The 27,578-nt window shown below is 36.4% G+C and overlaps 2 protein-coding genes across 7 annotated transcripts in view; both read left to right on the top strand.

Moving 5' to 3' along the window:
* The first annotated feature begins 3,259 nt into the window (after nt 1-3,259).
* On the top strand, nt 3,260-4,877 carry LOC134665555 (DNA repair protein RAD51 homolog 4). Its single transcript, XM_063522532.1, has 5 exons — nt 3,260-3,623; nt 3,703-3,913; nt 3,991-4,168; nt 4,379-4,501; nt 4,595-4,877. Exons 1-5 carry the CDS (start codon nt 3,361-3,363, stop codon nt 4,834-4,836), a joined length of 1,017 nt encoding a protein of 338 aa, XP_063378602.1. The 5' UTR covers nt 3,260-3,360; the 3' UTR covers nt 4,837-4,877.
* Nucleotides 4,878-5,305: 428 nt separating this feature from the next.
* LOC134665046 (TRPL translocation defect protein 14) overlaps nt 5,306-27,578 on the top strand; it is a 34,246-nt gene continuing 11,973 nt past the window's right edge. For 2 of the 6 annotated variants that reach the window (XM_063521834.1, XM_063521833.1), the window contains exons 1-4: nt 5,307-5,518; nt 5,729-5,796; nt 6,355-6,392; nt 7,321-7,358. In XM_063521834.1, coding sequence (XP_063377904.1) covers nt 5,455-5,518; nt 5,729-5,796; nt 6,355-6,392; nt 7,321-7,358 — 208 coding nt within the window. In that variant the 5' untranslated portion in view covers nt 5,307-5,454. Of the gene's footprint in view, nt 5,519-5,728; nt 5,797-6,354; nt 6,393-7,320; nt 7,359-27,578 lie in introns of all 6 variants that reach the window. The other 4 variants (XM_063521835.1, XM_063521829.1, XM_063521830.1 and 1 more) reach the window with 3 other exon arrangements.

Consider the following 27,578-nt stretch of genomic DNA (forward strand, 5'->3'; position numbering starts at 1 on the left):
CCGAATTCAAGCACATCCAGTTCAGATGAAGATAGTTCTATGAGTGTCCCTGGTTGTTTTGAAGCTAGCTCAAACATAAGTGACATTGAATATTTTAATTCAGACTTCGATTACAAAGAATAAAACTTTTTCTAATAAAATATTTCTTTATTTGTAGGTTCTGTTAGTTACGAAATTATATTTCATATTTAGCAGTGACTTTTCGGCGAAGTAAAATATCGTGAGATGAGAGAACCGGACATATCCCCAATAAGGCCTACCTACTTATGCACTATTTTTATTCATATTCATACTTATTATTAATAATGTACACATACATTACAAGTCAAGTTTACAATGGGTGAAATATATCCCAGATAAAATTACAGTTCTATTGCCCAATTTCTACCCGATCTACCCGGTTTTAATAACTGTTGGACTGCACAGATTAGGCAGTACATAAATGAGACTCGTATCTTGTTTGGTACTAAAATTACAGTTGTATTGGGCAGATTCTTAAATAGTTTTAGCAGTTTTGTCCATCGCATTCACTTTTTAGTATCTGAGATATAAAAACAAGTGTATTTTAAAAAGAAAACTAGTGCCTGCGCTAAATCAGAGGATTGAGTTGACGAGCCGATACCACCACCAGGCTCCAAAAGGGATTCAAGTATCATGACCTTTAGTGTCGTACTATAATCACGTGACCAGTGTTGTCAGCATAGCAAAAACCATAAAACAGCACTGGCGCGCCCTCAAATCCCACGACTCTTCTCTTTCCGCACAGACTTTAATCGCTTTATTATTACTTAGGTACTTAATTTTACTACTTGATTTTACAGTGCATTGGTGTTAGCTGTAATCAAAGAATATAATACTCACTAGGAGAAGAACGATAACTCCATACAAAAAAATGTCCCCTTCAAAAGTTCGTTTATACTACTAGCGCTCGGTAGGATACCATTGTAATTAGAATTGACAACCCGTTTAGCCTAGCGCCCCTAGCGGGTATTGGCAGTAATCCAGTTCAGGAAGCTAATGGTCCTGGGTTCGAATCCCGGAGAGGGAATTTCTTTTTGTATTATTTTATTTTTTGTTGGGGTCAGGTTTTTAAGAGCCCATCAACGTGCACACTAGCGCCACTGCTGAATACATTAAACTAATTTTTATGTTACTGGATTCGTCAACCTACCCGTTCAAAACTAAAGCGGCCGTTTTTGTTTTGAGCTCATAGATTGACGAATCCAGCAACATAAAAACTAGTTTGATGTATTCAAAAGGTACTTAAATACACAATACAGTCAGTAGCGGCTACTTTTTTAAATACCTGTAAAATTTAAATTTAATTTAAATAATCACGATTATTTATTTTAGCAGTGGTGCTAGTGTGCACGTTGTTGGGCTCTTAAATTAGCATATCACAAATAAATAAAGAAATACGTTATAAGATAATGATTAGGTACTATATTTAAAAATTCGTCAAATATAAAAGGTTACAAAAAGTTACGTATTATTATGATATAAATATTTTCATTCCTATTAGGATTAGTGTATATATGTTAGGAGCAATACATATGAATACATACATTGATATGGCAAATGGTTACAAGTTGTTATTACATCTATCCGGTTATCGGACATTTCTGCTCCACAGCTCCACGCAGCGTACTTGGTCACCGGAAAACTAGTCTGTATATGCAGCAGATACGTGCCTTTTGAGCTTTTTCCAAGAAATCATATGACGGGCCAGGATTATATTATAATCTCACGCTCAAGCCATGATTCACTTTCTAAAACAAAATAGTCACAAATTAAACAATATAATCTAACTTCCTAATTACTAACGTAATTACTAAGGTCTAAATTTACCAGCTTACTCGTAAACAATGAGAGGTTTTACATCTATGATGAATTTAGATTATAATTTCGGACGCGATATAGCGGGACTTACGGGGATAGTAAGATTAAATTATTATATTTGAATTTGGTAATTAGCACGCTCATTTTTATTTAAAGATTGATATATTTCTTACCTTGAAATTATCGCTGTTTCTGGTTTACTACAACGGTTTCCACACACACATTAGGACTTTTCATAATCCGGATAAGAATTGTTGATGAAGTCGCCATTGCGGGATACATAATACAGCAATGAAGGAAGAGCGACAACGGTTTAAATTTAACTAAGTCTGTGCGAAGACGCATTTAGATATGTTGCTCGTACATATGAATAGTTTTTATTTTTAAATTAATAGATAAATAAATGTATTTCAAGTGAATAAATCGTTTTATATGAAATTTTATATTTTTGGCGTTAAATGACTTAAATGACAGCATTGACATTACAGACTTTTGTCTTGTCTATGTTCTTACCGGCCAGACTCAAATCAAGGCCTATCAAAGAGGCCTATTGACAAAGATTTTTTTTTAAATTTTATCAAGGAGGGTAGAGGCACGTCTACCCTTCATAGATCTTATGAACATAGACAAAGACAAACTGAAATAGATAATAATTTACATATTTCAAAAAATAAATAATAATTTACATATGACTTTGACTACTTCATAAAATACAAATCAAAATATATTTGATAAAATAATCGGATTTGTTCCTAGAAATCGTATAGACAAAGCCAGTTCTAGCAATGTTGCTGTAGTAAAATATTTTTATGGTAATTACTGGCAATACAGCTCTAGAAACGGAGCACACATGTACAATTATGAAGGGTCACGTCATTCCAAGGAAGTCAATAGGCCTTGGCTGTAATGCTGTAAAATTTGATTTCAATAACCCTTCGGGTGGCAGCACCTCCGGTTGAAAGGTAGGAGAAATGGCGCGGCCATTTTTTAAATATGCCTTTGCGTGGCAGAGGCCGCGAGAAGGTTCGGTCATAACAAGCCCGTAATTGGCAGAGACCGTCTCGCGGCATCTGTGCGACGCTGCATTTCGCGCCTAAAATAAAACCGTTAAAACTATGCCTTGCTTGCTCACTCTTGTAAGATGCATTCGTCAATAAACAAGGATAGTATTCCCTAACGGTCGATTTCCCGCGTAAAACAAAGTGACGCGCCAAATTCGCGATGATCACCCATTGAGGCCCCGCCACTTGACGTATATTTTTCCAAAATGGCTGCGCCACTCAACGGGCTTGTTATGTCTGTCCTCCTCGCGGCCACCGCCACTTACCGTAGAGACCTCGAGGAGGACAATGCCACTCGAAGGGTTATATATCAAATATCAAATATCTGTGGTATTCGACTGAAAGGGAACTGTCAGTGTCAAATAAAGAAAACAAAACATTTGAATTTTGAAAACTGGAAATAACTTTGAGTTGGTGAAAGGGAGGGAGGTTTACCATTATAGCAGAAAATATAGGTAAAATGCAAAGGTTAAAAGCCGAGGAGCATGCTCACTTATCTGGGAGCGTATTAAAAACTTTGGCACAAAATCGCATAACTACAATTCTAGAGTTCCTACAGGAGGATGCTGGAAAGTTATCAACTCTCACAAAATTAACTCTCCCACAAGTCTTGGACATAAGAAACGCTATTTTAAACAAATATGCGGCTCCTTTAATAAAACTTGGTTCATTAAAACTTGATACTTTAGATAAAAGAAAATGTTTAAACACTGGTATTCTCAGGTAAATAAATGTCTTCTATTTTCAATTTGTTTTAAGTAATGCTATGCTATCGTTGTTTTACAGTTTTGTTATTTTCCAGTTTAGATACGGCTACAGGCGGTGGGATACCAATGGGTTATATTACTGAGCTGTGTGGTCTGGCCGATTCAGGAAAAACACAACTGTGTTTACAACTAGCCATAAACAGTGTAAAGAATTCAGAGAGTAGTGTACTTTATATAGATACTAAAGGAGACTTCTCCGCTGTGAGGGTACAGAAGATATTAGATGCTTGTGGCTATTCACATAAGGTATTGATATAATTTGTACCATATTTATTATGTCAAAAGCATTTTTTACAGACCCTCTAACATTCAACTTATTTCAGGAAATGGCATTAATAATGATCAAAATAAAAATAGTCCATGTATGGACAATGGAAGGGCTATTAGATTTAATCAAGAAACTTAAAAACCAGACAGTACACATTGAAAACTTAGTTCTTGTTATAATAGATTCATTGCCTTCGCTGATGTTTCAGTACCTTGGTGATGATAACAAAGTTGGTAAGGTATTTTTTATATTTGTTATTGGTCCAAGCAATCAAATGCATAAGCAAATAGGAGGCCTGAAACAATTGTAACTGATATTTTCATTTTTGAAGTGAAAGAAAGCAGAAGAGACATTTTGGACTAGTCATTGAGCTTTCACTTCTGTCGGCACTCCCGGAGTGCAACCTTTTGTTTTTTTCTTGATTATTCATCAAATATTTCCAGGTTTATCGTTTTTGAACACCTTTGTGAATTATGCAAGATACTTGGGCAAACACTTCAACATAGCCTTTATTTGTGTGAATATACAAACACGATGGGTGGACCAAGAAAATGCTGATCTGGAAGGTACTAAGTATCCCTTGGCTTACACTATCTTTACACATATTTTATATTTGTAGAAAATGTAAGCCATAAGTTTTTTTATTTATTTTGTTTTAGATGATGGGGAACAGGCTTCTTCATATATGAAAGAAACTAATTACAAAGAAAAAAGAAACCGTTGCCTTGGTAAATACTGGCAAACAATCCCAATGATGGTTTTGTTCATAGATAAACAAGAGAGAAAAAATAATGCTGGGTCTTCTAATATCTGTTTAAATATAACAGTGATCAACAATGGTCAGCTCTCAGATAGAAGTACTGGGTGTAATGTTATGTTAAATAATTTAGGTGTTACCTGATGTGTGTAAGTCTAGCTTATTTGGTAGTCTTATTACGAATAAAATAAAATATAGTTGCATATTTTATGTTTTCATTTAGTTAAGTAATAAAATTGATACATATACTTGGTCAAGCAGATCTTGTCAGTAGAAAAAGGCGGCAAATTTGAAAAACGTAGGCTCGAAGGGATGTCGTCCCATAGAAAATTTGAATTTCGCGCCTTTTTTTACTGACAAGATTTGCTTGACCAGCTATAAAATCTCATCAAAACAAATATGTTTTAATGTAAAGATCGGTACTTGCATCTCTTTCGTTAATATGTCAAATGAAAGTAACGCACGACACGTGCAGTTTATTGTGTATCAAAGCCCTTTTGAATAAAAATTAGGTATCGTGTACACTAGCTTTGGAAAAATCAATTGTAGTCGTTGGATATTTTTTGCATAGCATAGACTATAGACTTCTTCATTCATTCACTTCGCTTGCTGCTCATAATCTCATTCATTTTATTTTCGCACGCCTGACAGGCGCTGCGTGTCGTACTGTGATGGCTTTTAACACTTTTGTAAATTCAATATTTTTATGATATTTATGTGTTTAGTAACAATAGTCCTGTAATTTAATTTAAATCCATATTAATGTGCTTACACAAAATGGCGAATCAGACGCAGAAAATCGTCTATAAGCTAGTACTTACAGGAGGTGAGTGTCGTATTTAATTTAGCCTAATTTATTTTAATTTCATGATGTAATTATTTTCTTAAGTTACAGTACAGTGGGTTGGAAATATCTCAGTGATTTTACGTATATCAGGTCAGGGGTGGTTGCCCCTCGGTAAAGTTAATTTTAAAAGCAACACGTGGAGCATCTATTCTAGACTCCTAACTGAAATCATTTCATGAAATATTTTAGGACCCTGTGGCGGCAAAACTACCGGACAGTCTCGTCTATGTACGTTCTTCGAGAACTTGGGATGGAAGGTGAGCATTATTTAATACACCATTTGTTTTATTTTTAATTCTATGCTTGCTCTATTTGTCGTTTAGCAATTAAAATCAAGGTTAACTTAGTATGTGATAAAATTAAATTAAAGATTAATTAAATTATTGAACTAATAGATGACATAAATAAATAATTTTTGAAGTTTATTCTTATTAATGTTAATTATAGAAATAGACAAAATAGTGTCATTTGCTGAACAAATTGTCGACACTTGTTAGCAAATTGTCGACAGAGATGTGCCAAATTATTTTTAAGAATAAAAATATACGAAGTATTCATATTAAGACTCTGTTTATAGTAAGCAATGTAAGCATAAATTCTTTATTATTAATTTAAAACGAAGTTCCCAATTATTTGGCACATCTTATAATAACTGAAAAATATATTGAAATCTAATCTCTGTAATAGACGCTGTTATTGTACAAAATAGACAGTTGAATTTGTATTGGCAATTATGGCTGCATAGGTCATGTGGTTTTGGCTTCTCCATTTGGGGATCCGCAAAGATCGTCGATCCACGTTGTGTTTATTTGCAGGTGTTCCGGGTGCCGGAAACGGCTACCGTCCTCCTCAGGTACGAAGTGTAACCTACACAAATTGATACAGTGCATGTTACGCGAAAACCGCAACATGTATGCGTTGGGTTCCAAAATTGAACATTTGTCTGATTTCTAACAACTTCCAAAGTGGTTCTTAATTCAATTTGATAAGGTATTCCATGAGGATAAAGATAATTGTGTCATTATGTAGCAAAGGGTAACTAATTGTCAGTTGTTAACAACGCACACTGCCAAATAGATACAAATCCATTATCCGTAATGGGTTCAGTGTTACTTTTGCTAAAAAATGTCACAACTAAATCAATCTTATTCAAATAGAATTCCTGAAAGCTGTTTTTATGAATAATTAATTATTTTAGTTATGTTTTCTATATTATTAATTGTTATAGGAATAGCATTTACTATCAAATTAAGTAGATAGCTACTTTATCATATTAAATGTTGTGTAATCATCGAGTCATTAAAGTATATCAAGTGCCAAGGACAGCATCATTTCCCGTAATTGCCTCTTATTTGTTTGTTTTGTAGACAGTAATATAAAAAAACAAGTAGGTAACAAGTTTTATGTAAACAAAACAACCTTTTTTTACAAATTAGGGTTTGAAAGTAGCTACTTATAATGTTCATTTTAGTCAAAATATTGTATTAGGTAAATGTTAGTTTTACCGTTATTCAAGTTTGAAACCCAAACATTGAACAATGCACTGATTTAATGCATATTTGGACTGCAATCAAAATGGTTCACTTTACTGTATTTTGAGTTTATTTCTGCTGGTGTACGATATTACTGACAAATGGTGATTTGTGAATCGTCATCTGTTATAATTTTGTATGCTTGCTCAATAAATATATTGGGATACTATTTAATGAAATTTATACATATACAAAACAGTAATAAGTCCACGAATATATCGCCATTTTATGTGTCTCTTTTATTTGCAGTGGAGGGGTGAAGTTTGCAGATCTCACGCCAGATGAAGGTGAGTTAATTTGATTACAACGTTCAAGGAATTTAATTTCTGTACCGTTTCGTACCTTGTCACAGTAACAATATTTTGTATGAGGTCCCTGGCGACATTGATTGTCACTGTGACAACGAAATGGTACGGAAATTAAATTCTTTGAATGTTCTTATTACCTACCATTTAAGCGCGACTGGCTAACAAAGTTGAATATTAAATACGGTAAAATGACAACAGATACTTTTATAAATCCCAGACTTTTGATAGGCTTGCGTGGGGAGATCCAACACGTAGAGGCCCTTTGGAGAGCTTTAATGTCATGTTGTATATATTATTATTAACATTGTTTGCCAGAATGTTCATTAAGCTATTTTTTGGTTTTTAATTTCTTAAAAAAGTAATTAAATCATATTGTATTAAATCATAATCATACCATGCAATTACAACTTATATAGGTACTAATAAGGTGCCTAGAAAAACCTACTTAATTTATTACAATTATTACACAATAAATCCTTTCCAACGGTCCTAAGGGTGATTCTAGAACAGTAAAAGGTTGTCTAACAAACTTGTTTGTATTAGTCAATCATGTTTCCGTTTGTCACAGTCAGACTGAACAATTGGTATTGATTCAGATTCGCTGAAAGGTGCTATGAAGAGTTAATAGGTACTTACGTTACGTAGGTAATAAACTCCGGCTAAAACTGAAAGTAGTTTTTCTTAATAGAATTGCATACCAATAAATAATAAAACGACACGAATCTGTGTTCTGTTGTCTTTGGAACTCTACCAATCCTTATTATTTACTAATACCTAGTCTTTCATGTGAATTGTGAAATGCCGGCCGGAAATACTACAGTTATGTTTACTAAGAACTTGCCAAGATAAATCACAAGATTTTTCGCGGCATTGTCACACCCTCCCAGCCCGAAATAGTTTCCCTCCAAAATTATACGTAATCATAGACAGTGACCTTGATCATAGATAATCGTTATCGCTATTTGATACGCCACCCTAATAGGCGACCTTTCATATTTATTCGCGCCATTATCAACTTCCGACCAGAAATAGTTTCCCTAGAAAACTATATGTACTTAACCATAGACGCGACCTTGATCATGGATAGCTGCCATTTGCATAAAATACGCATTGGATATTTGAAATTCAAATCGAAGTCGATGACCCTTGTTCGGCGAGTCTCGAGATCGAATCGTTGATAAGACCGACCAATGCAAGAGGCACTTCGTAATTAGAGAAGTTTCGCAAGTCATAGTCAAGTATAAATTTGTTTTCTCCAATATGCTCGGAAATGTTCACCTTACTGTAGCAAAAATAGTACGGGAAGTTCTTCGTTAATGTCAAACTCTAACTAAAAAACATCAAACTATCGCTGTCCTGTTCTAGCGGACGGGAAGTAAAAAAACACTACAGTAATAACTTATTACTGTAGTGTTTTTTACTTTTTAATAATAAAAAACGCAAACAGCCAATTATTATTGCCGTGAGCCGCTTCTACACGACCCGATCAGCTATCATTTCACGTGTATGATCGTGCGAATACTGCTTAATAAAATCAAAGATTATTTTTATATTTTTTTTAAATCTCATCCGTGTTCATAAAGCTTACATAGTTTGTCAAAGGACTTTCTCATTTCAAACATAGACAAAGAGAATCATACTATCTTTGTCTTACACTAGTACTAGCACCCAAAAGAAAAGGATGGGTGTAGTTTTCCTGGTTCTTACTGACTGAAAAGTTGGTTTGACAAACTATATTGCGCAATTATATTGAATGAACGAATATTGAATGGTACTGAATGGCAGAATAAGTTTGTGCCTTTAACTTTTAAAAATTAACTAAAGAGGGAAATTGTTTTTGACATTTTGGATGTGAAGGTTTGATTTGAGTGATGCTTGATGCTTAAATAATAATTATTTTAGCTTATTTCCTCGCATGTTTGGAGAAAAGCACTATATATGCCTCGGCAGGAACAGCAATTCGTGGATTCGTCTTCTTTGTCGGACTCCGCTTCGCGTCGTCCGACAAAATCGAAACTCATCCACGAATTGCCCTTTCCCGGCCTCTGCAATAATGTACTATTTTATCATTAAGATACTTACGTGCTTCGATAAACTTTGATAGGTATAGTATAATTTAACTAGGTCCCTACATTTTTTGTTCTCTTTAGCTAGCCAGAGAAACTATGTTATATGTTTATTATACATTGACCCTTGAATTTCATTCGGTTCGCAATGTCACCGAGTCCCAATGTCATTTTCCTCCCCTTCTTTCAAGAACAAGGTCCACCCCTTGAATAATTTTACGATGTCAAGATTGTAGATCGCGTTTCTAAACTCTTACGAGCAATTGCAGCGGCCGGGCTAAGAGTACTTATGTTAATTATATCGGTTTTCAATGACCTCTATTTTGTGGCACAGATATTTTTTACATGCTGTTCTACTCTTACGTTTGTTATTGACGTGAATCTGAAATACTATGAGTCATTCAGGTCAGCTCAACTTAGGTTACTTACTTTCCTAGTTTTAGCGCTTAGCGTTAGGTAACCAGTATAAGCACGATTACCGGGTCCGCACAAATATTACGGATCACGAAGTCAAAGTTACTCTGGTTTGCTTGAAGCTAAAGTTCGGTCAATGATGACAAAATCTGTTTTGATGACGTCTTCAAATAGTCCTTAAGTCACGATTTATTTTAGCACATTACGCTCACGTATATAGTGTGAATTAAAGCCACAAGTAAAATTGCTAAGAGACCTCTCAGTCCATACCACGAACTTATGACGTTGCAGACATGTGAGATGGGACGGGTAGCGGCCATTCTCTGCCAACTCGGTAATTGCATTTATATTGCGAAATACTGACCCGTTTCCTACGTAATATTATTTTTGGATAATGATACTGTCCACAGTCCGTAAAGTCATTTGCAGGAGTTATTCCAAACGTCACGCTGACTAATGAGATTAATTAGCATAACTGCGCTCTCCATTTACGCATGGTCGTAGGGTTCTTTAGGTCACATCACCTTCTTTGGTGCGTTCGCCTCGCGTATCCGCTGTAAGCGTTTATATGAATACCTCTATTGTGCTATTACTATTACCGCCGCTCTATTTTGCCTTCCCTCATAGATATCGATGGCACACTTTGTAACTCAAGTATTTTGGTACGATAACCCCTCCACGAGTCTATGTATCGGTTAAAAACGTGGAACTAACTGTTCATGTTGTTATAGCTTATAACCTTATAGATAAGAGATAATAATTCATACGTATTCCCAATAGTAACCTCGCAGTTTCGATTTCATCTCTCGCATTGCCAAGTCATAAGGAACGAAGTCTAGGTGACTTCATTATAATATGACGTTTAGCGTGTAAATGTCGTATCGTAGCCAAATACATTTTTAATTTAAAGGAAGAAGTCTCTTGTATAATATTGTATTATCTATTGAATCATAAACACATTTCACTAACTCGAGTTGAGTACAGACATTTGTTATAATGTTTATATGTATTATGGATATATACTTCCCTAATGAGCGACATGACGCCAGTGAGTTGAACAAAAGATAACGAAGTTCGATGTATGAAAACTGTTACCTACCGATTCTCCGAGGTACAGTAGCAATTTTTTTCAAGCTGTTTGTTCTAAATTTTAATAAGTAGGTATATTTTGCTAGTAAATGTTTATAAGCCTCGTATGTATAATTAATTATCCAGTAAACGCTCGGAGAAACTCATTTACCAGGTTATAATAAAGTCCCGAGTTATCTATCTTATGTCTTGTGACGCAATTCTGCGTATAATCCGCAATTGTTGACGGTTACTCGTTTTATTTCGGTTCCCGGCTCATCAGACTATTCTCAGCTACCTGTTCTGAAGAGATTGCCAGCAATGTAGGCTGGCGTCAAATATATGTATACATTTTTCGCCTTATTACAAAGTAATTGTTTATATATTTTTACGTCGTACAACGGAGAGGATCAATAGCTTCTGACCCAATTAGGGTTCACAATTCAGAATCTTAATTAAACTTTAAACCTTCAGACACGATATTCCTTTGAGCAAAAAGTTTTGAATAGATTGACATCAATAGAAACTTAAGAAATTATTCAGGTCATACTTACTTACTGCTGTGGTCTGTGGCGCAACGACCCGAAGTGGATCTTGGCTTGTCCTCCCGACATCAAAGACCCCCATGCTACTCTGTCTGTCCAAAGCCGTTTCTGTCCAGTCCACGGCGCCGAGTTCGCTAAGATCTTTTTTTTTTGCACTTCGTCTCTCCAGCGGTCCAGCTCCGTGAAAAATCTTTTTTGCTCACTTATTTTATTAGGTACTTATAGTTTTTTTCGTAACCTCGTACATCGTTTACTTCAATTTATGAAAACTGTGCTACTTGTCCAGAGAGAAAAAAAACTGGTCAAGTGCGAGTCGGACTCGCCTTTCAAGGGTTCCGTACATCACATAATTTTCAACATTTTTTTGTACGTGAAACGTCTTGAAAAACCCGAATGGGTCAATCAAAAACCAGATGTAACATGAAGTTTTCTGGCGTGGTGGCTTATATCTTTACATCTCTGAAGATTAAATGCCGAACAATAGTACAAGTGTCCAAATGCGTAGAGCTGAAAACAGTGAAAACTCGAGCGTCCGACGGGTCGCGCTTCCTACAACTTCCGAAAGTGTTTTAAAAGCGAAGGCCGAAGAGAGATAATACCTACAGGATGGCCAAAAATAAAAGTGTATTTCCGTAGCCAGGGAGGTTTTGGGATTATACTGAGCGACTTTTAGTATGGGACCAACCCCGAAATCGCGAAAAAAGAAGTATCCTCCCATAGAAAACGGACCAGCCTAAATGTATGAAACAGCCAAATTTTTCCTCGCGATTTCAGGGTTGCACGTTGGCAACGGGAATACACTTAGTTTATTTTTTAGCCACCCTATATACCTAGTGCTTTTTAAAACACGTAACAATAGTAACCTAATCAATCAGTACAGTCAGCAACAGAAGTTGCTAAGCGGGTGAGTGGTTTAAAATGATCTGGACGCGACTTTATAGTTAAGACAATAAGAGCATGTCAAGGTAATTTTGAACAACTTCTGCTGTTGACTGTACTACAAGTACCATTGCGGCTATGTGCCAGTTACAGCCTAGTCGCATTTTTTGTCTTCAGTCCGACTCACGCTTGAAGCTAAAGGAACGCCACTTTGGGACGCTTCGGGCCTTCGGTCTTATGCGGATATCGGCCTATGGCTACTTATCTGTTTTGTGCTATGGCCTTCGCAATAGCTGTCTACATCACGTTTCACTTAAACCATTGCGGCTGTGTCCCTAAAAAACGTTAACCGCATTTATGTTCTTAAATCCGACTCACGCTTGACTCTAGATTTCTAATAGGTTTTCCTGTCATCTTTAGGTAAAGGACTATTTTGTGTATTTTTTTCAGAATTTTAGACCCAGTAGTTTCGGAGATAGAGGGGAGGGGAATGGTCATTTTTTGTCTATTTTCTAGAATAACTTCTAAAATTTTTATCCTACATTTATAACAAAAATATATTTGAGATTCCCAAAATGAGCTCTTTCGTTTGCTATGTAACACGATATAGTTTTCAAAACTTTGTTTTTTAATTTTATCGTTTACCCCCCAAAAGTAGTGTTGAGTCGCTCACTCGTGAAGCACCTCATTTGTACCGCTCATTTTGTTAATTTGTCGCAGTACTTCATACCGCAAAAATGTCTTACATCACACCTCTATTCATTTTACTCATTTACTCGCGCGCATCACAAACACCTCTTGCCACACAAATCATTCACACACTTCAAATTTCAAAAAACTCTTATCCTTTCAATTTCACTCGCGACCCTGAAAACTCATACGGTCCTCATAACCTCGCAAAAGAGTCCCTGGATCGCGCGAGGCGCTCGAGGTGCTCACCCCTCACCCGCTCGCCGACACTCGAAACTCAAATGAAGAAACGAGTAATGGACGTAATGGTCCACACTGTCAACTGCCGAACTACAAACCTTATTGCAACGACAAAAGGTCCACCGAGAAAAGCGTTGAGTTTGTACCGCTCACCGGCTCTTTGTGACATGAATACCTCAAAATGAAACAACGAATTAGAAATATCCAAAGAGGGAGTGAGACAGACACGCGCCGTACTTCAATATCGCCTCGCGTCACCACCGAAAATACGTTAAAAATTAAACACGAAAGACAACAAGCGTAAGCGCTGCAAGCTTTCATACATCTTACGCCTTTTTGATCCTAACTTACGTGTCAAAATGGCGCGATAAATCAATCTTCAAAACGAATTTCGACGTGTTGCTTCTCTGTCGCACTTGTAAATTCGTACGTAAGTGTGACAGGGAGGCAACATGACGAACTTGGTTCGCGGTACGCCCTCTGTATACCAGGCGGGCATTTACGAAGCTTGGTTAGAAACAGAAATCCTTTAAGTGACTAAAATATTATTGAAATATAATACGGTAGCGTACACAATTTATGATAATTTCAATAAGTTTCAAGTTTATTAAATAAAAAGTAAGTATAATTTGCATAGGTAAAATAAACATGTAGATGTAAATTATACCGATTTGAATTTGCAATACTTTTTATTAACATTCTTTGTAAACGTCTTCGAACTGACAAGTTATGATTATGACATATTTATATTTATTTTGTCCCTACTTCGTTCTAATTTTAGTTCTCTAATACCTAATACCTAGTAATAATTCTTATAATCATAACAAAATATGGACATAGTTTTCGCCAGTAAATATACCCGCGGATCTTCCTTGGTGCCTTTTGCATGAAAAAATGAAGTGTAAATGTAGACGGTGCGGCCGGCTCGAATGGTGCTTTGTTTATGTTTATTATCATATTGATGATATTACTGTTAAATTATAGGTGGTAAGTTAGTCACTTCTATATAATAATGATTGTGAAAATATTGAATTTGTTCTCCTTAGTTTGTTAAAAATTGTGGTAGTTTTATGGTTAATAGGTACTTATGAAATATATCACTACATATTATAAAACAAAGTCCCCCGCCGCGTCTGTCTGTTTGTGGGTTTGTTTGTATGTTCGCGATAAACTTAAAAACTACTGGACGGATTTTCATGTGGTTTTCACCTATCAAAAGAGTGATTCTTGAGGAAGGTTTAGGTGTATAATTTGCTAACCCGTGCGAAGCTGGGGCGGGTCGCTAGTGATTATTATACTTAAAATTATATCAAGTAGCAAGGAGGAGGTCTAAACAATCTAACAATAAAAAAGAGCTACATTAGAACAAGTTTCATAAAAGCAGCAAATTAAGTTAGGTACTTTATGTTCTTAGTTTGATTCTAAAATTATCTTTCTCCTAAAAGTTCTATTCTTAACCTCCAGAATTGCACTCCAATGAAATATTACTACTTATTTATTTATAAAGGAAGTGATGAATACATAAATATGTATATACATTAAATATTTTTGTTGCCGTTGGAGTTAATGGAATAGTCGACGCTGAAAATATGCTAGTACCTCACCTCATTTGAAGTAAGACATTGTAACACCTCATTTTAGAAAATGAGGTACTCATACAAACTCATTTTAAATTGATGTCCTACCCCCAAAAGTAGCCCCTATGTTTAAAATTCATTTGTTGACGTTACATATCCGTCTTTGGGTCACAGACTTACATATGTGTACCAAATTTCAACTTAATTGGTCCGGTAGTTTCGGAGCAAATTGGCTGTGACAGACGGACAGACAGACGCACGAGTGATCCTATAAGGGTTCCGTTTTTTCCTTTTGAGGTACGGAACCCTAAAAAACATCTAAGCGTGTCAATGTCACTCTCAAGCCAAGACTGTAATTCCGATGTCCGTCGTACTTTTGATTTTTGACAGGCAATCTACATTTTAGAGATGTGCATGGTATCCAGAGATGCGAAAAATACTTTATAAAAAGTATTTAAATACAAAATACAAATACTTCCTTGATAATACTATTTCAAATGCAAAATACAAAATAGTTTTTGAATTTGTATTTAAATACAAAATACGAAATAGGTATTTTCAAAATACTTTTTTAAAATACAAATACTTTTCAATAAAAGGTATTCTGAGTAGTGAATACCTAGTCTGAATTAAAAAGTATTACTCGGAATTTCCGAGTTGAAAAGACTCTTTATTCTTTGAAGTCAATCCTCTATCTAAAGTGCAACTTTCTAGTTGTTTGCTCATATTAACCGGTAGGATGTAGGTATGAATGATGGTTTTTATCGGCAAACTTTTAAAAGCATTACTTTGTAATGTTTCACAGCTAGTATAATGCCTCTCGTTAGTGTGATGAAAACGTCTCGATTGTGTTTCACCAGGTCAGAAAAGTTTGTTCTCCTCTCGTGCCTTGAAACCCTCCCAACACTCAAGATTACACTTTTTAACCACTCGCTACGCTTGTGGTCATGTGCGACGTTACTAAACAGATTCAACAGTTCCATGTTAAAAGAATGAGAGAGTTGCCAGGATTGTAACATCAGAAGAGATTGTAACTCCTACCTACATTACCTACCTACTATAAAGTATTTTGTATTTTGAAAATAGAAAATAGGTCCCAAAAACTATTTCAAATAAAATACAAAATAGTTTTCTTCAAAAGGTATTTAAATACAAAATAGGTATTTTGCATTTTGTATTTGCATTTTAAATACAAGTATTTCAAATAAGTCACATCTCTGATGGTATCCACCTACATCCTTGTTCATCACGCGGAATATAGCAAAGGGTAGAAAAATCCGAGTTGTTTACCTAAACGACAGCAATTGTACTCGAAGGTAAATATTAGCATTCGCTTACATAAACATGGAATATCGCTTAGAACCTGTACCTGTCACTTTGCATTATAAAATACGTCGAAGCACTTTAGCTCGCGCCATGCAACCGTGGAAATCTCCAACACCCCACACCCTCTTTGAATAATACATTTTCCGTCGTAATCTTCTTATAAAAATAGTATTAGCCTCGATGGTTTGCGGGATAGTTACGGGGCTTCCATGTTTTCACGTGAGCGTGTATGTGTGTGTATATGACGCTCATGGTCACGTTCACGGCGTGTCTTGAAATAAAATGTTGCAAGCACGGCGGATAATAATGGAATTGTTAGGCGGAGATTGAATTGCGCGCTTCATCGATAAGTAATCTCATTTAATATACAGAGGGAGATAAAGGGTTTCCTGCCTTTCATGATTCTTTATATTATACCTATCGAGAAAACAGAACTACAACTCGCTTTGGCGTTTTCGCAAAATAACATAAACTAATAAATCACAAAAACTTAATCAATAGATCGGACATGCCATTCCATTTTTTAGGGCGCCAGGGCGCCTTGTATCTCGTAGTGTTCAACGGTTGAGCTCCAAATACTATCACCGCATTGACATTTCAAATAAGAATGGGTACACTAACAATATACCTACCTATTTATACATGCCCTGCTTTCCGATTGATCTAGAGTTCATCTTAGTAGTGTTTACTCATACACCCGGTTGCATCCTCGGATACTAGTTTTTTTTCCTTCGCTTTGCGCGATCTTTTCAATGCTAGGTATTCTGTTTTGTAAGACCATCGGAACGCATGCCATCCATCACAACGTCTTGCCAGCAATCAATTTTATACATGAAATATGTACTGCTTGACTTATAATTTATAAAACTCCGAAAGCGCGATGTAGAAGTTGTAGAACATACCTGTTAAAAGTGGCGCCACTCAGGTCACCGAAACTAAGTCTTTCGAACCTAATAGGTATAGATAAGGAAACGTGTAACATTCATAAAGTGAGCGTGACATAATATCAGAGGGAACCTCTATTTCATAATGTTTTTTCATTTTATATTTACCACAACAAACTTCGACCGACGCAAACACGTCAAGAGTGATTAATAAATACAAACTTCCTCGCGTTGTTCAACGCTCCCCTATGCCCGAGCATATTGGAGCATACATAGGCTTCAGTCAGGCGTTGTTTTTACGTTACATTAGGTACCTTTGTAATGTTTCATTCAGCTTGAAGTTATTTTGAATCCGACTCTTACGGATCGTTGTATTTATGTGTCGAGCTGTCGAGGAGCGTATCAAAAGACTTGGAATCTGTGCGGATTTAACTATAAATTAATGAGTATTTTCTGTAAGAAATAACGACATACTTGTATAATGTATATTTAAAGAAGGCTTCAGTGATTTGATATCATCTTCGCTCACTGTTGAATATCGAGTAGGATGCTTATTCCCATTTCCGATCCTTCATAGCCTTAGGAAATCCTGCATTTTTGTAGTATTTAGTAGTACTCGAAGTTAAAGTTAACCGTATAAACTCGGAGTTAACAGTACATTTAAACCCTGTATAAACGGTTATAACTCCGAGTCAGTTGGCTAACCCGGGAACGCGAAAGTGGCCCTTAGTCACTTATTTCTCTTACTTATAGTAACATAGTCCTGTAAAATCACTATTTTCTGCGCTTCCGTCTGTCCTGCCACTCCGTACGGGTTTGTTTACGTACCTAGTTGATGTGTTCATCTTCCAAACTATATTTAGATTTTGTGCAAAGAATATCAACCATTGTGATTGTGACGCACGTTACATATTAGCATAACAGAAGAATCGTTTTCATTTCAAACTATTTAATGGTAATCCATAGTAAAAGTCGTTTAAAATATGATTTATGTTCTTTAAGAATTCCGCCTTCTGGAATTCATGACGAGGTTGTAAACAAAAGGACACGCAATAGGTATTGAGAAATGTCATCGTATAATAATGGGGTTATTGACATAGAATTGGTTGAAGTAGTGAAGGTTACGCAGCCTGCATAGAACTATTAGACAAAATGAAAACGTGGTCAATCAACATAACAAAAGAATCAATTTGTATTGTTGACTAAACGTTCACTTTTTCTAGCCTTTTAGTTTCGCAATCTGATACAGTTGAGGGACCTTGCTCTCGATTCCTATAAGTTTAGAGCTGAGTAGTTGTTGATATTAAATTAATACACATCCATTCATTGAAAATCGGCCATAACATTTATACAACAAAATGAATCCAAGTTTAAAAGATTTTATTGTTTCTCTCTCTCTCGCTGTGTCTAAAATGTTAGCTTACAGTACAGCTTGTTCAATCAAGCTGAAATTTTACGTGTTCACATGATATAATTGAATTAGCACTAATATCAATACGCAATCTTATTATCACATTAAAATGTCGGTCTTCTGACTGTCTCGAAGGAGGCGGTCGTATAGGAACCCAGTAAAAACAATGCAGCTCCATCCATCAATGTATTTCAATTGTGATCCTTAACCGTCATTTCTAAATATGACGCAAATAAAGTACTGTAAGCAATTACAACTCTTTTTTTACATAAATCATAGCTAGTTTCACTCTATGCCACTCTATACACAAAATGTATCTTTATTAATGATGTTGTAGCTCGAAGTGTTACAGGCGATGTATGCCAGACGGCTTGCAAACGTTGCACCGCCGCGGCTGTGGCCCAGGCCACCCAGGGTAGCAGCGGTGAGTTGGAACTTGGAACCCGTAACGAGCTAAACCTGATCATGAGTCTTAAAGCCAACCCATTAAGAGCTAGATTCGAGTAATCTAATCATGTTACGTATGAGTAATTGCATCGCACATTTCTTCTTGCATTTCATCATATACCTGAGATATATGAGCAGCTTTGATATACTTTTAAAAAACAAGCACGAAATAGCCCTAAGTGTCTTTTAAATTACATTTGACTGGACGTAATCCCTGATAAGGTCTTTAGAATTGGTGGTAAAAGATCTGTGCGGCATCCGTGTAATCCGTGTTCCAAGCTGATTGGATTTGGGGATGCGCTGGCTCACAATTATAGGAATAAATACTGCAAATTGCATTGATTCCGTATTTTTCTTTTTTGCGTAATCACTCAACTTCGGATGACGCCGGGCAAAGGGTGGATGGGCTACAACTAGTCTAGGGAGGGTATATAATAAAACGTTTCAATCCTGTGACCATTATTGCATCTACAAGAAGTCGTGTGCGAAGGCTCCCGTAATGTTACGCTCTGTAAATGAATACCAACGATTCGTCTTGTCATTGTCGGCTACTAGGATTCGGTGTCCATGTCCGCTCATTATAGTCCGTATATCTGTCATCATCATTAACGACGCCTTTGTTCTCACATGTGACACGTGTTTACTTGTATTTGTTATCCACGAGTCGCCTAATTGATTGAACATTTAGTCGTAATCGTTACGCTAAAATTTTATAAAAGGTGTTAATAGTTAGAAAACAGACAGGCTGACATTGTAATTGAAGTTTTACGACTTAACCATACTAGGTACTTAATTCTGCCGTAATCCGCTCGCATGACATACAATCGTAATTGTAAATACAATAAAAAATACAGTATAAAACCTGCCTTGTACGATTATGAACTGCAGAGACATGCTTCTTGAGTGCAAGGATCGCGAACTTTAAAGCTTGATACATATTCTAGTCCTAGATCGATCTACAATTATTAACATCGTACACATAGATACATTATTAAAAATTAATATTATTGTAATTATTAATTCAGTGTACTATCTCGACAAATTTCAATCTTTATGAGCACAGAACTCCTGGTAGGTAGGATAGAACAGGCTCGGCTCGCCAGCGTTTATAATCTTTATAATTTATATACAATGTCTACCGACTTAGGTACCTACTTTACCAAAATGCGTCAACACAGATAACAGAAAAAAAAGTACTAGCCGGCTTATTTAATCTAATTGGCTCTACTGGTAACGCTCGACTTGCTAATTAACTTTAATTACCCGTAGGCTGTAATAATACATCTTAATACTTGGTACAGAATCGTCCCACATACGTCATCGGAGGCGTGTGGCTCAGGCCAATGTCCATAGGAACTTTGCCAAACTAATTTATATTCACGAATATCCGACCGGCCTCCCGTCTGAGCTTACTCCATTGAGAGCAATTGTAATTTCAAAATCTTTGACGTCATTCAACGTTGGTTGCCCCTTAAGTTTAGAGTACATTGACAGTCTTCCTTCGTCGACGTCAAACGTTATGGTTATGGCCATCCGTAGTACTGACGTGGTGTAGAACCATGAGGGTAGTCCTCGCCTCCTCGGACCGTCCTGCACTTGTCCTCCACTTGGTCTATGATGCTTGTTCCAAGTTGATTTTGGTCATTGTCAATATAGTTTAACTCTTAAGATGGTTCGGAAAAGCTGCTTGGAATTTGTCAGACAATTTACCGACTTCCATCGAGGCTCATATGATGCGTCTTTCATCAGGAAAATGTATTTTTCTATGAAGGGCACGGGGTATACTATAATTAGTATAATTACTTACCTGATAATATGTTTATCTAAATAATCCAAATTAATGGAAGTGGTTATATCCACAAATTGATGAATTGCTCAAACCCCAAATGATACAGTAGATAATGATAATGGCTAGTAAACGATCGATGCAAATTATACCAATGTTTGTGTTTACCCAAGTTGTAATAACTTAGCCATTGTGGGTAATTTACTTCCAGTAATGGAAATCGAACAATGCACGAAAGTTGACGATAATTCGACTCTAACGGAATCAAAACACGCGACATGTCCGTATAAATTACGCTCCGCTTCGTTTACATTTAAATATTTTCAGTTTGTTTTTGTATTATTGAAATATCTAAACACCTGCTTTTCCTGGTTATAATTTCGAATTGTAACCTAGAGGATGATAATCGCTAGAGGGTAGTGCACAAATCATGCGAGGTGATTTCGGCTACTGTGTTTCTACCCGGAAACGACACAGTTTACTGGTATAATTTAGAATTATAGAGTCTGCGGGTTGAGATTAGGTACGTTATGGTTCAAATAAGTGTCATCGACATTCTAACTCTGTAATCAGTCTTAATAGGTAGTCATAGATCTCACAACATAACTCAAGCAGAGATTACTCGCAGATATCGGTGACCTGCACGCCTGCTATCTATTTCATAAAATAATTTGACCAGATTGTGAGTTCTTACCTAGTATAACTTGATCTCAAAATTCGTAGAGCTTCGCATTATCGCATATCTGCACACTCATTTTGGTTTCTTCTATAAGCGTTGTGAATACTGCCTTGAGGGCCTACCGCGAACCACGTTCGACTTGTTGCCTCCCTATCACACTTACGCACGAATTCACAAGTGCGACAGAGAGGCAACACGTCAAACGTGGTTCGCGATAGGCCCTCTGTACTGGACTTCGATCCAGTTTGAACTAGCCCATAAAGCGATAAACTACAACTTAATGCCCGACGTTGTTGGTCCCATCATAATATTTTAAGATTATAGCCACCCATACGAGCTCGTAATGGATTGTGTTTGATTTTGATTACGTAGTCGTAAAACTTTCATATAGCCTCGTCCTTGGAACGAAAGTAACGTCCGACCTTTAGAAACACTATCAATAATCTAGTACGCTGGCTTTGTCCTTTCAAGCAAAAACAATCTTATTTTTCTCCGACTCTAACCCTGACCTTGTCTAGGTCTGATCCTGAAATACGACTGATTAAATACTTAAACAAGAATTGATTCTAGATGGCCTCATTCCATTTTGCTTTAATTGAAAACGTGCTCTAAGATTTTCCTGGTCTTTCAATCGTTATTTCCTTTATTTCGTTAAATTCAAATCGCCAATTTTCTTGAACAGGAAAACTTTTTATAGGAAGCAGGAAATTGTGTTTTCCTTCAAAGGCCGGCAATCCTTTGAAGTGCACAGCTGAATGATAAAGTTTCCTAATTCCTTCCGCCATTTTACATAACCTATTTCTTGTGAGTGTCTCTAGAATTGCATGACGCAGTTTCGAGAAAACAGACAAAAAGGTAATTATGTAATGATGTATGTAGTCAACGTATTGTGTTATGTTCGTTGCAGTGGCGGATGCCTGAAAAAGTTCACGGTCACGGTTATCAAATATTATCAATGTTAACTTAGCGCTTTAGATATAATTCTGACGCTGTTATATGAACGTTATTATGTGGCCATAAATAAACCAAGCGTATACTTAGCTCGTTAAAATAATAAATTAACATAAATCCCTATTGTACACAAGTCAGTTAACGTTACACTGAATAATATTTATGAATCAAAATCACTGCAATTTCCATCGCTAAGTTTTACGACGATACTATTCGAATACTGGTCGTAACATTCGTAGAATGTAGAATGTAAATAAAATGTTACGATTGTTTTCAATGCCTCGTAAATCTCTCCTTGAATCTACGCCGTTGACGTCCGACGTCTCGCCACGGAGCATTTAACTTTTTTTTCTTGATTTCACTAAATTTCACATGTTTTTGTCGGCATAAAACGTCGCTCTCAATGTGTCACGTCGGTGCTTCCGTGTACTTTAAACTCATGATTATGATCCTACACCTAAGTTTAGCTACAGTTTCTCTCAATTTATTAACCGTGTCAAGAATAGAAGAAATGCTGTGGTTTTCATAGAACTTCTTTTGATTTCTGTCTGCTTCGGGATTCTGTTTTGCCACCTATGCGTGACTCTATTATCGACGCCACCTTTTTCGTGACTCTATAATCCCTCAAATACTTGTAAGTTGTTTCTAATGTGTGCCTTACACTATCAAGTGGTTGCTTGCCCTCCAAAGTATTGAATTCTAGTCCGATCTGTGGTTTCATCAAAATATTTATGTTATATTGATTCCATTAACTAGAATTTTGCCAAGATAAGAGTACACGATAACTATTTACAGGTTATGTAACCTGATCATATTAATAAAACCCGTTGTTCGGAGTTCATTGGCAAGGTGGCTGAAAATAAAACTCTAGCAGACATCACGGCCGCGCCTCGCGGACTTTGAAAACGTATCGAATAATGCTCGAAATAATGTTAGCCTCTACTTGTCACATGACAATCGTATTTCGACACATGTCGGCACCATGTATTAAGATTTTTCTTGAGTGCACGATGCCAATAATCTGCGCTTCAGACTCCACGTATCTGTAGATGTATATATTGTATATTAGTCTCTTTTAACGAGATATATTCGAAAGCATAACAATACGTTGGTTATGTAAGGTCGTGGGCAGGGCTGCCAGTACATAAATCTTGATTATACGATCCTGTGCCCGCAATTATACGAAATTCGATTGCATTATACGAGTACAAAAAAAAAACTATTATTATAAATCAATTTTTTAATAACTGGTGAATTTCGGTTTTCGCGGTAAGACCCCAAATTGCGGGGATCTTTCTCTTTTACTCCAATGACAGCGTAATAAGAGTGACAGAGAAAGATGCGCGCAATTTGCGAACTTGGATTTTCGCGGTTATAGCCCACGTTGACGTGTATTTAAGTAGTTGCCGTTCCATTAAATCGTTGAACAGTATTGGCACCACAGAATAAATAATAGCACTAGTTACAGAAGACTCACTCTCTAACAAAACGCGTCTGTTAAGATCAGCATAGATATGGGCGCTAGGTGGCGACAGCGCCACGCGTGGCTTATGGCTTTCCCCAAAATTGGGGTGGAACGGATGTACTTTTCCTACCTACCTACCTGTAGCAAAGCGACGAAATCGCGGAGTGAGCCACGCCTGAGGGTCTACCGCGAACCACGTTCGACGTGTTGCCTCCCTGTCACACTTACGTACGAATTTACAAGTGCGACATAGAGGCAAGACGTCGAACGTGGTTCGCGGTAGGCCTTCTGATTGGCACACTGTTTTTTGAAGCATTTACAGTAGTTATACATCGGTGTTTTTTTCGTATCCAATTATACCGATTGACCAACTATACGACATGTATACGAAAATAATTTCATTATACGAATTTCGTAGCCTATTATACGATCTGGCAGCCCTGGTCGTGGGCTTCGAAACCTAGCCAACCTCTGAGTTGGATAAGAAATGATGTATGGAATTTCAGTCAATTACAGTATTTACGCCACTAACTTTTCTTTAACTTCACTTAGTCTTGCATGGGATCGCAGCTACTTTTCATGAAAAGTCACACAGATTTTACTTTTCTTTTGTTAAAAATCCTTAAACCATAGAAAGCATAATAAATTAGACAACATATCGACAAGAATCGAAACATTATTGTCTACAACGCAGCATATGTTATCCATAACTACATATATGACATCTTGGCTATTAGCTTGATTTTCTTTTAATTTATTAAAGGGTCGCTAATGACCTATCCGAGGTGCCAAAACTTCAGCTAATTTTGTACAAACGTATACCTTAAAAAATGCAATACTTTTACATCTTATTCCATTGCAATAGAGCGTAAAATGTATAGGTACATATCTTTGTTCAAACATTTTACGATTTTGGCTACGTTGTTAATGGAACGACACGCTTCCTCTCATTAATATACATTTAAATCTACTTCTGTCATGTCAAACCGCCACTACAATAAATTTCATATTTTTAAGGCAAACTCTTGGAAGAAAGGCAAGCTCAAATCATAGAAATTGTCATTTGAGGGCTTTGAGTTAAAACGGTAGACATACCGTTGAACACAGTTAGTGCGGATCCCGAGTTCTTCATCCTCTTGGCTAGTCTGAGGAGTTGCACTTATTGAGGAATGGTAACAACATTTCAAGCGTTGTATTTTCATCGAATGTAATTCTCACGAGCGAGTCCATTTCTTGAGCGAACTTCATAGCTCTGCATACGTCCCGTTAGTTAGTCCCCTTTCCTGTTCCTCGGTTCTATCTTAGGCCAATAGCCATCGCATATTTAGTTTACTTCTAAGGAAAGAACGAGTCAAAGGTGCCGTTTTAACATGGCCATGGAAACCCTACTTCCTTTGAATTTATTGGCGACGTCTTCTTAATCGGCCACAGACATGTTAACAACTTATGGTTCATTCTGCCCTCGGCTCATCCGCAAGATCAGAATGTTTTCCCAGTTCTGTGGTGTGTGTAATTGTGTATGAACATGATCAGTGTATGTGAGTTCGTTGGCGTGGTGACAAGCCATTACGATGCACAATGGGTGACGACGCCCTCTGAATCGAGCTGAAGCAGGAATCGTCTTACAGAAACGAGATCGCTCGAGATCTTCAATTATGTACTTCACTTGTAACCAGTACACGCGAGTAATCATTAGACATTCATTCTAATGTTCTACGCCTCTGTTTACATTTGAATTAGTTGGCAACAGATTCATCAAGAAGATGTTTTTTCCAGTTGGACTCGACACCAGGCTTCATGTTTTTGTAACAGTAAACGCTGTGGTTTTATTTATGGTCACCGTAGTCTTCCCATCAGTTATCATTATCATTGAATGTTATCCTCATATTGGCTGCAAAATAGTAGATCGGACGTCATATCATAGATATCAAGCCAACGGTGAACGGTGACTAAGTGCGAATAGATGTACTAATTCAAATGAAATACCTAGTGTCTTTAGAGGTCGAATCATTCAACTTTACGTTCCCTTTAAGGGAGGCGATAAATGTGGCACAGTTATGTCGAGTGTTTTGGATAATTCTGTACAAATATTTATTCATCTATTCTCGTTGCATTAGTTATTTCTTCCTGGGCTACTGTAATCTTAGTAGTATGATATGTTGTGCAGGCATCATGAGTGAGATTGATATTAAATTGGTATAAATCTGAATACGCTTCATAATTTAATAGTTCCTAATCGTACATCTACGACGTCGTATTGTGTTACGATTTGTCGTTGGCCTGTGAATTTTGGCATAAGCAACAATGACATGCATGGTGTGTCGGTCGTTACCAGTGATTTGTAGGTGATAATGCGTACCGTTCCGAGACGCGCGCGGCGCGGCGCTTGCGTCACGGCGCACGTGGTTTTGTTTAAATATGCGAATGCGTAACGATATTACACGATTATGCCGGTTGTATATCAACTCTGTAATCGGTAACAATCTTGTAATGGTGGTGTGAAATCTCACTGATGTAGTCTATGTTGGATATGTATAATTTAATAGCATAAGTACGTATCTTCTTCTGAAATAATCTGAAATTCTGAAAATATATCTTTTAAAGATAGAGCAAAGGCGACATAGAGATAAACTATTGTCTCAATTAAAAAAACTTAATTATTCTTTAAGTTTTGTAAAAATATAAAATATGTAATAAGTATCCTTATTTATTTATTTATTTAAACTTTATTGCACAAAGTATATACAAAAATGTACAAATGGCGGACTTAATGCCAAATGGCATTCTCTACCAGTCAACCATAGGGCCAAACAGACATCTACAATTGGTGCAGAGAGAGAAATATACTTATTCAGTGAATAAAAAAAAAGCAAACTATACATATAAACTACATAAATAAATAAAATATATATGAACTACTACATATTTATACAATACATACTATAAATATAATAATGATGGATATTATTCGAACTCTTGTTTTAGCAAATGCTTACGCAACAACCGCTTAAAAGAAAACTTACTTGGAGCTTGTCTAATATTTAGGGGGAGTGAATTCCAGAGACGACTAGCCTGGACGGCACAGAATATTTAGAAAGTTACAGTTAGACCCAGAAAACTTTGTAGCGATTTTGATAACTTTGCAAGTGGCATTTTTAACGTCAAACTTCTATGAAATTATGACGTATAAGCAACACTTGCATAGTCTATGCTATAAAATAAAGTATAAGTACGCTGCATAGTTATCTTGGAGTAACTCTAAAGTCTAAACATTTGAGAACAAAATTGAAGGTACATATTAAATATATAGATCATCTTATCTGAGTTTATGATATTGCCAGAGGATTGGCTCCTATTTGGCACGAAGTTACAAGATTAAATACAGTTATGAGTATGAACACGTAAATCAACTAGATCGTTGCTTCGTCGAGGCAAAAAGACAAATTTATAAGACGCTATACTGGCAAAATGCCTGCGATCCTTCACCCCATTGGGGTGAACACACTATACAATAGATCAGCACTTAGTTGCGGTAACTTTTCCTATTAGTTGCTCTTGCTCCCTTCCTTCATAAAACTCAGTTCTTTAATTGCCTTACCTTTGAAGGGAAACAATTTTATGTTCACTTCACACTTAGTACTTACTAGCGAACAAAACAAAACAACTCTTTAGATAAAATACCCGAATTAGACAGTGAAAACACCATAGTGTTGAGCTCATAAATAGATCAGACCAAAACAGGCATCACTATAAATTTTCCTTGTCACTGTA

This window comes from Cydia fagiglandana, chromosome 6 (assembly GCF_963556715.1).
Source record: "Cydia fagiglandana chromosome 6, ilCydFagi1.1, whole genome shotgun sequence".
NCBI classification, from domain to species: Eukaryota; Metazoa; Arthropoda; class Insecta; order Lepidoptera; family Tortricidae; genus Cydia; species Cydia fagiglandana.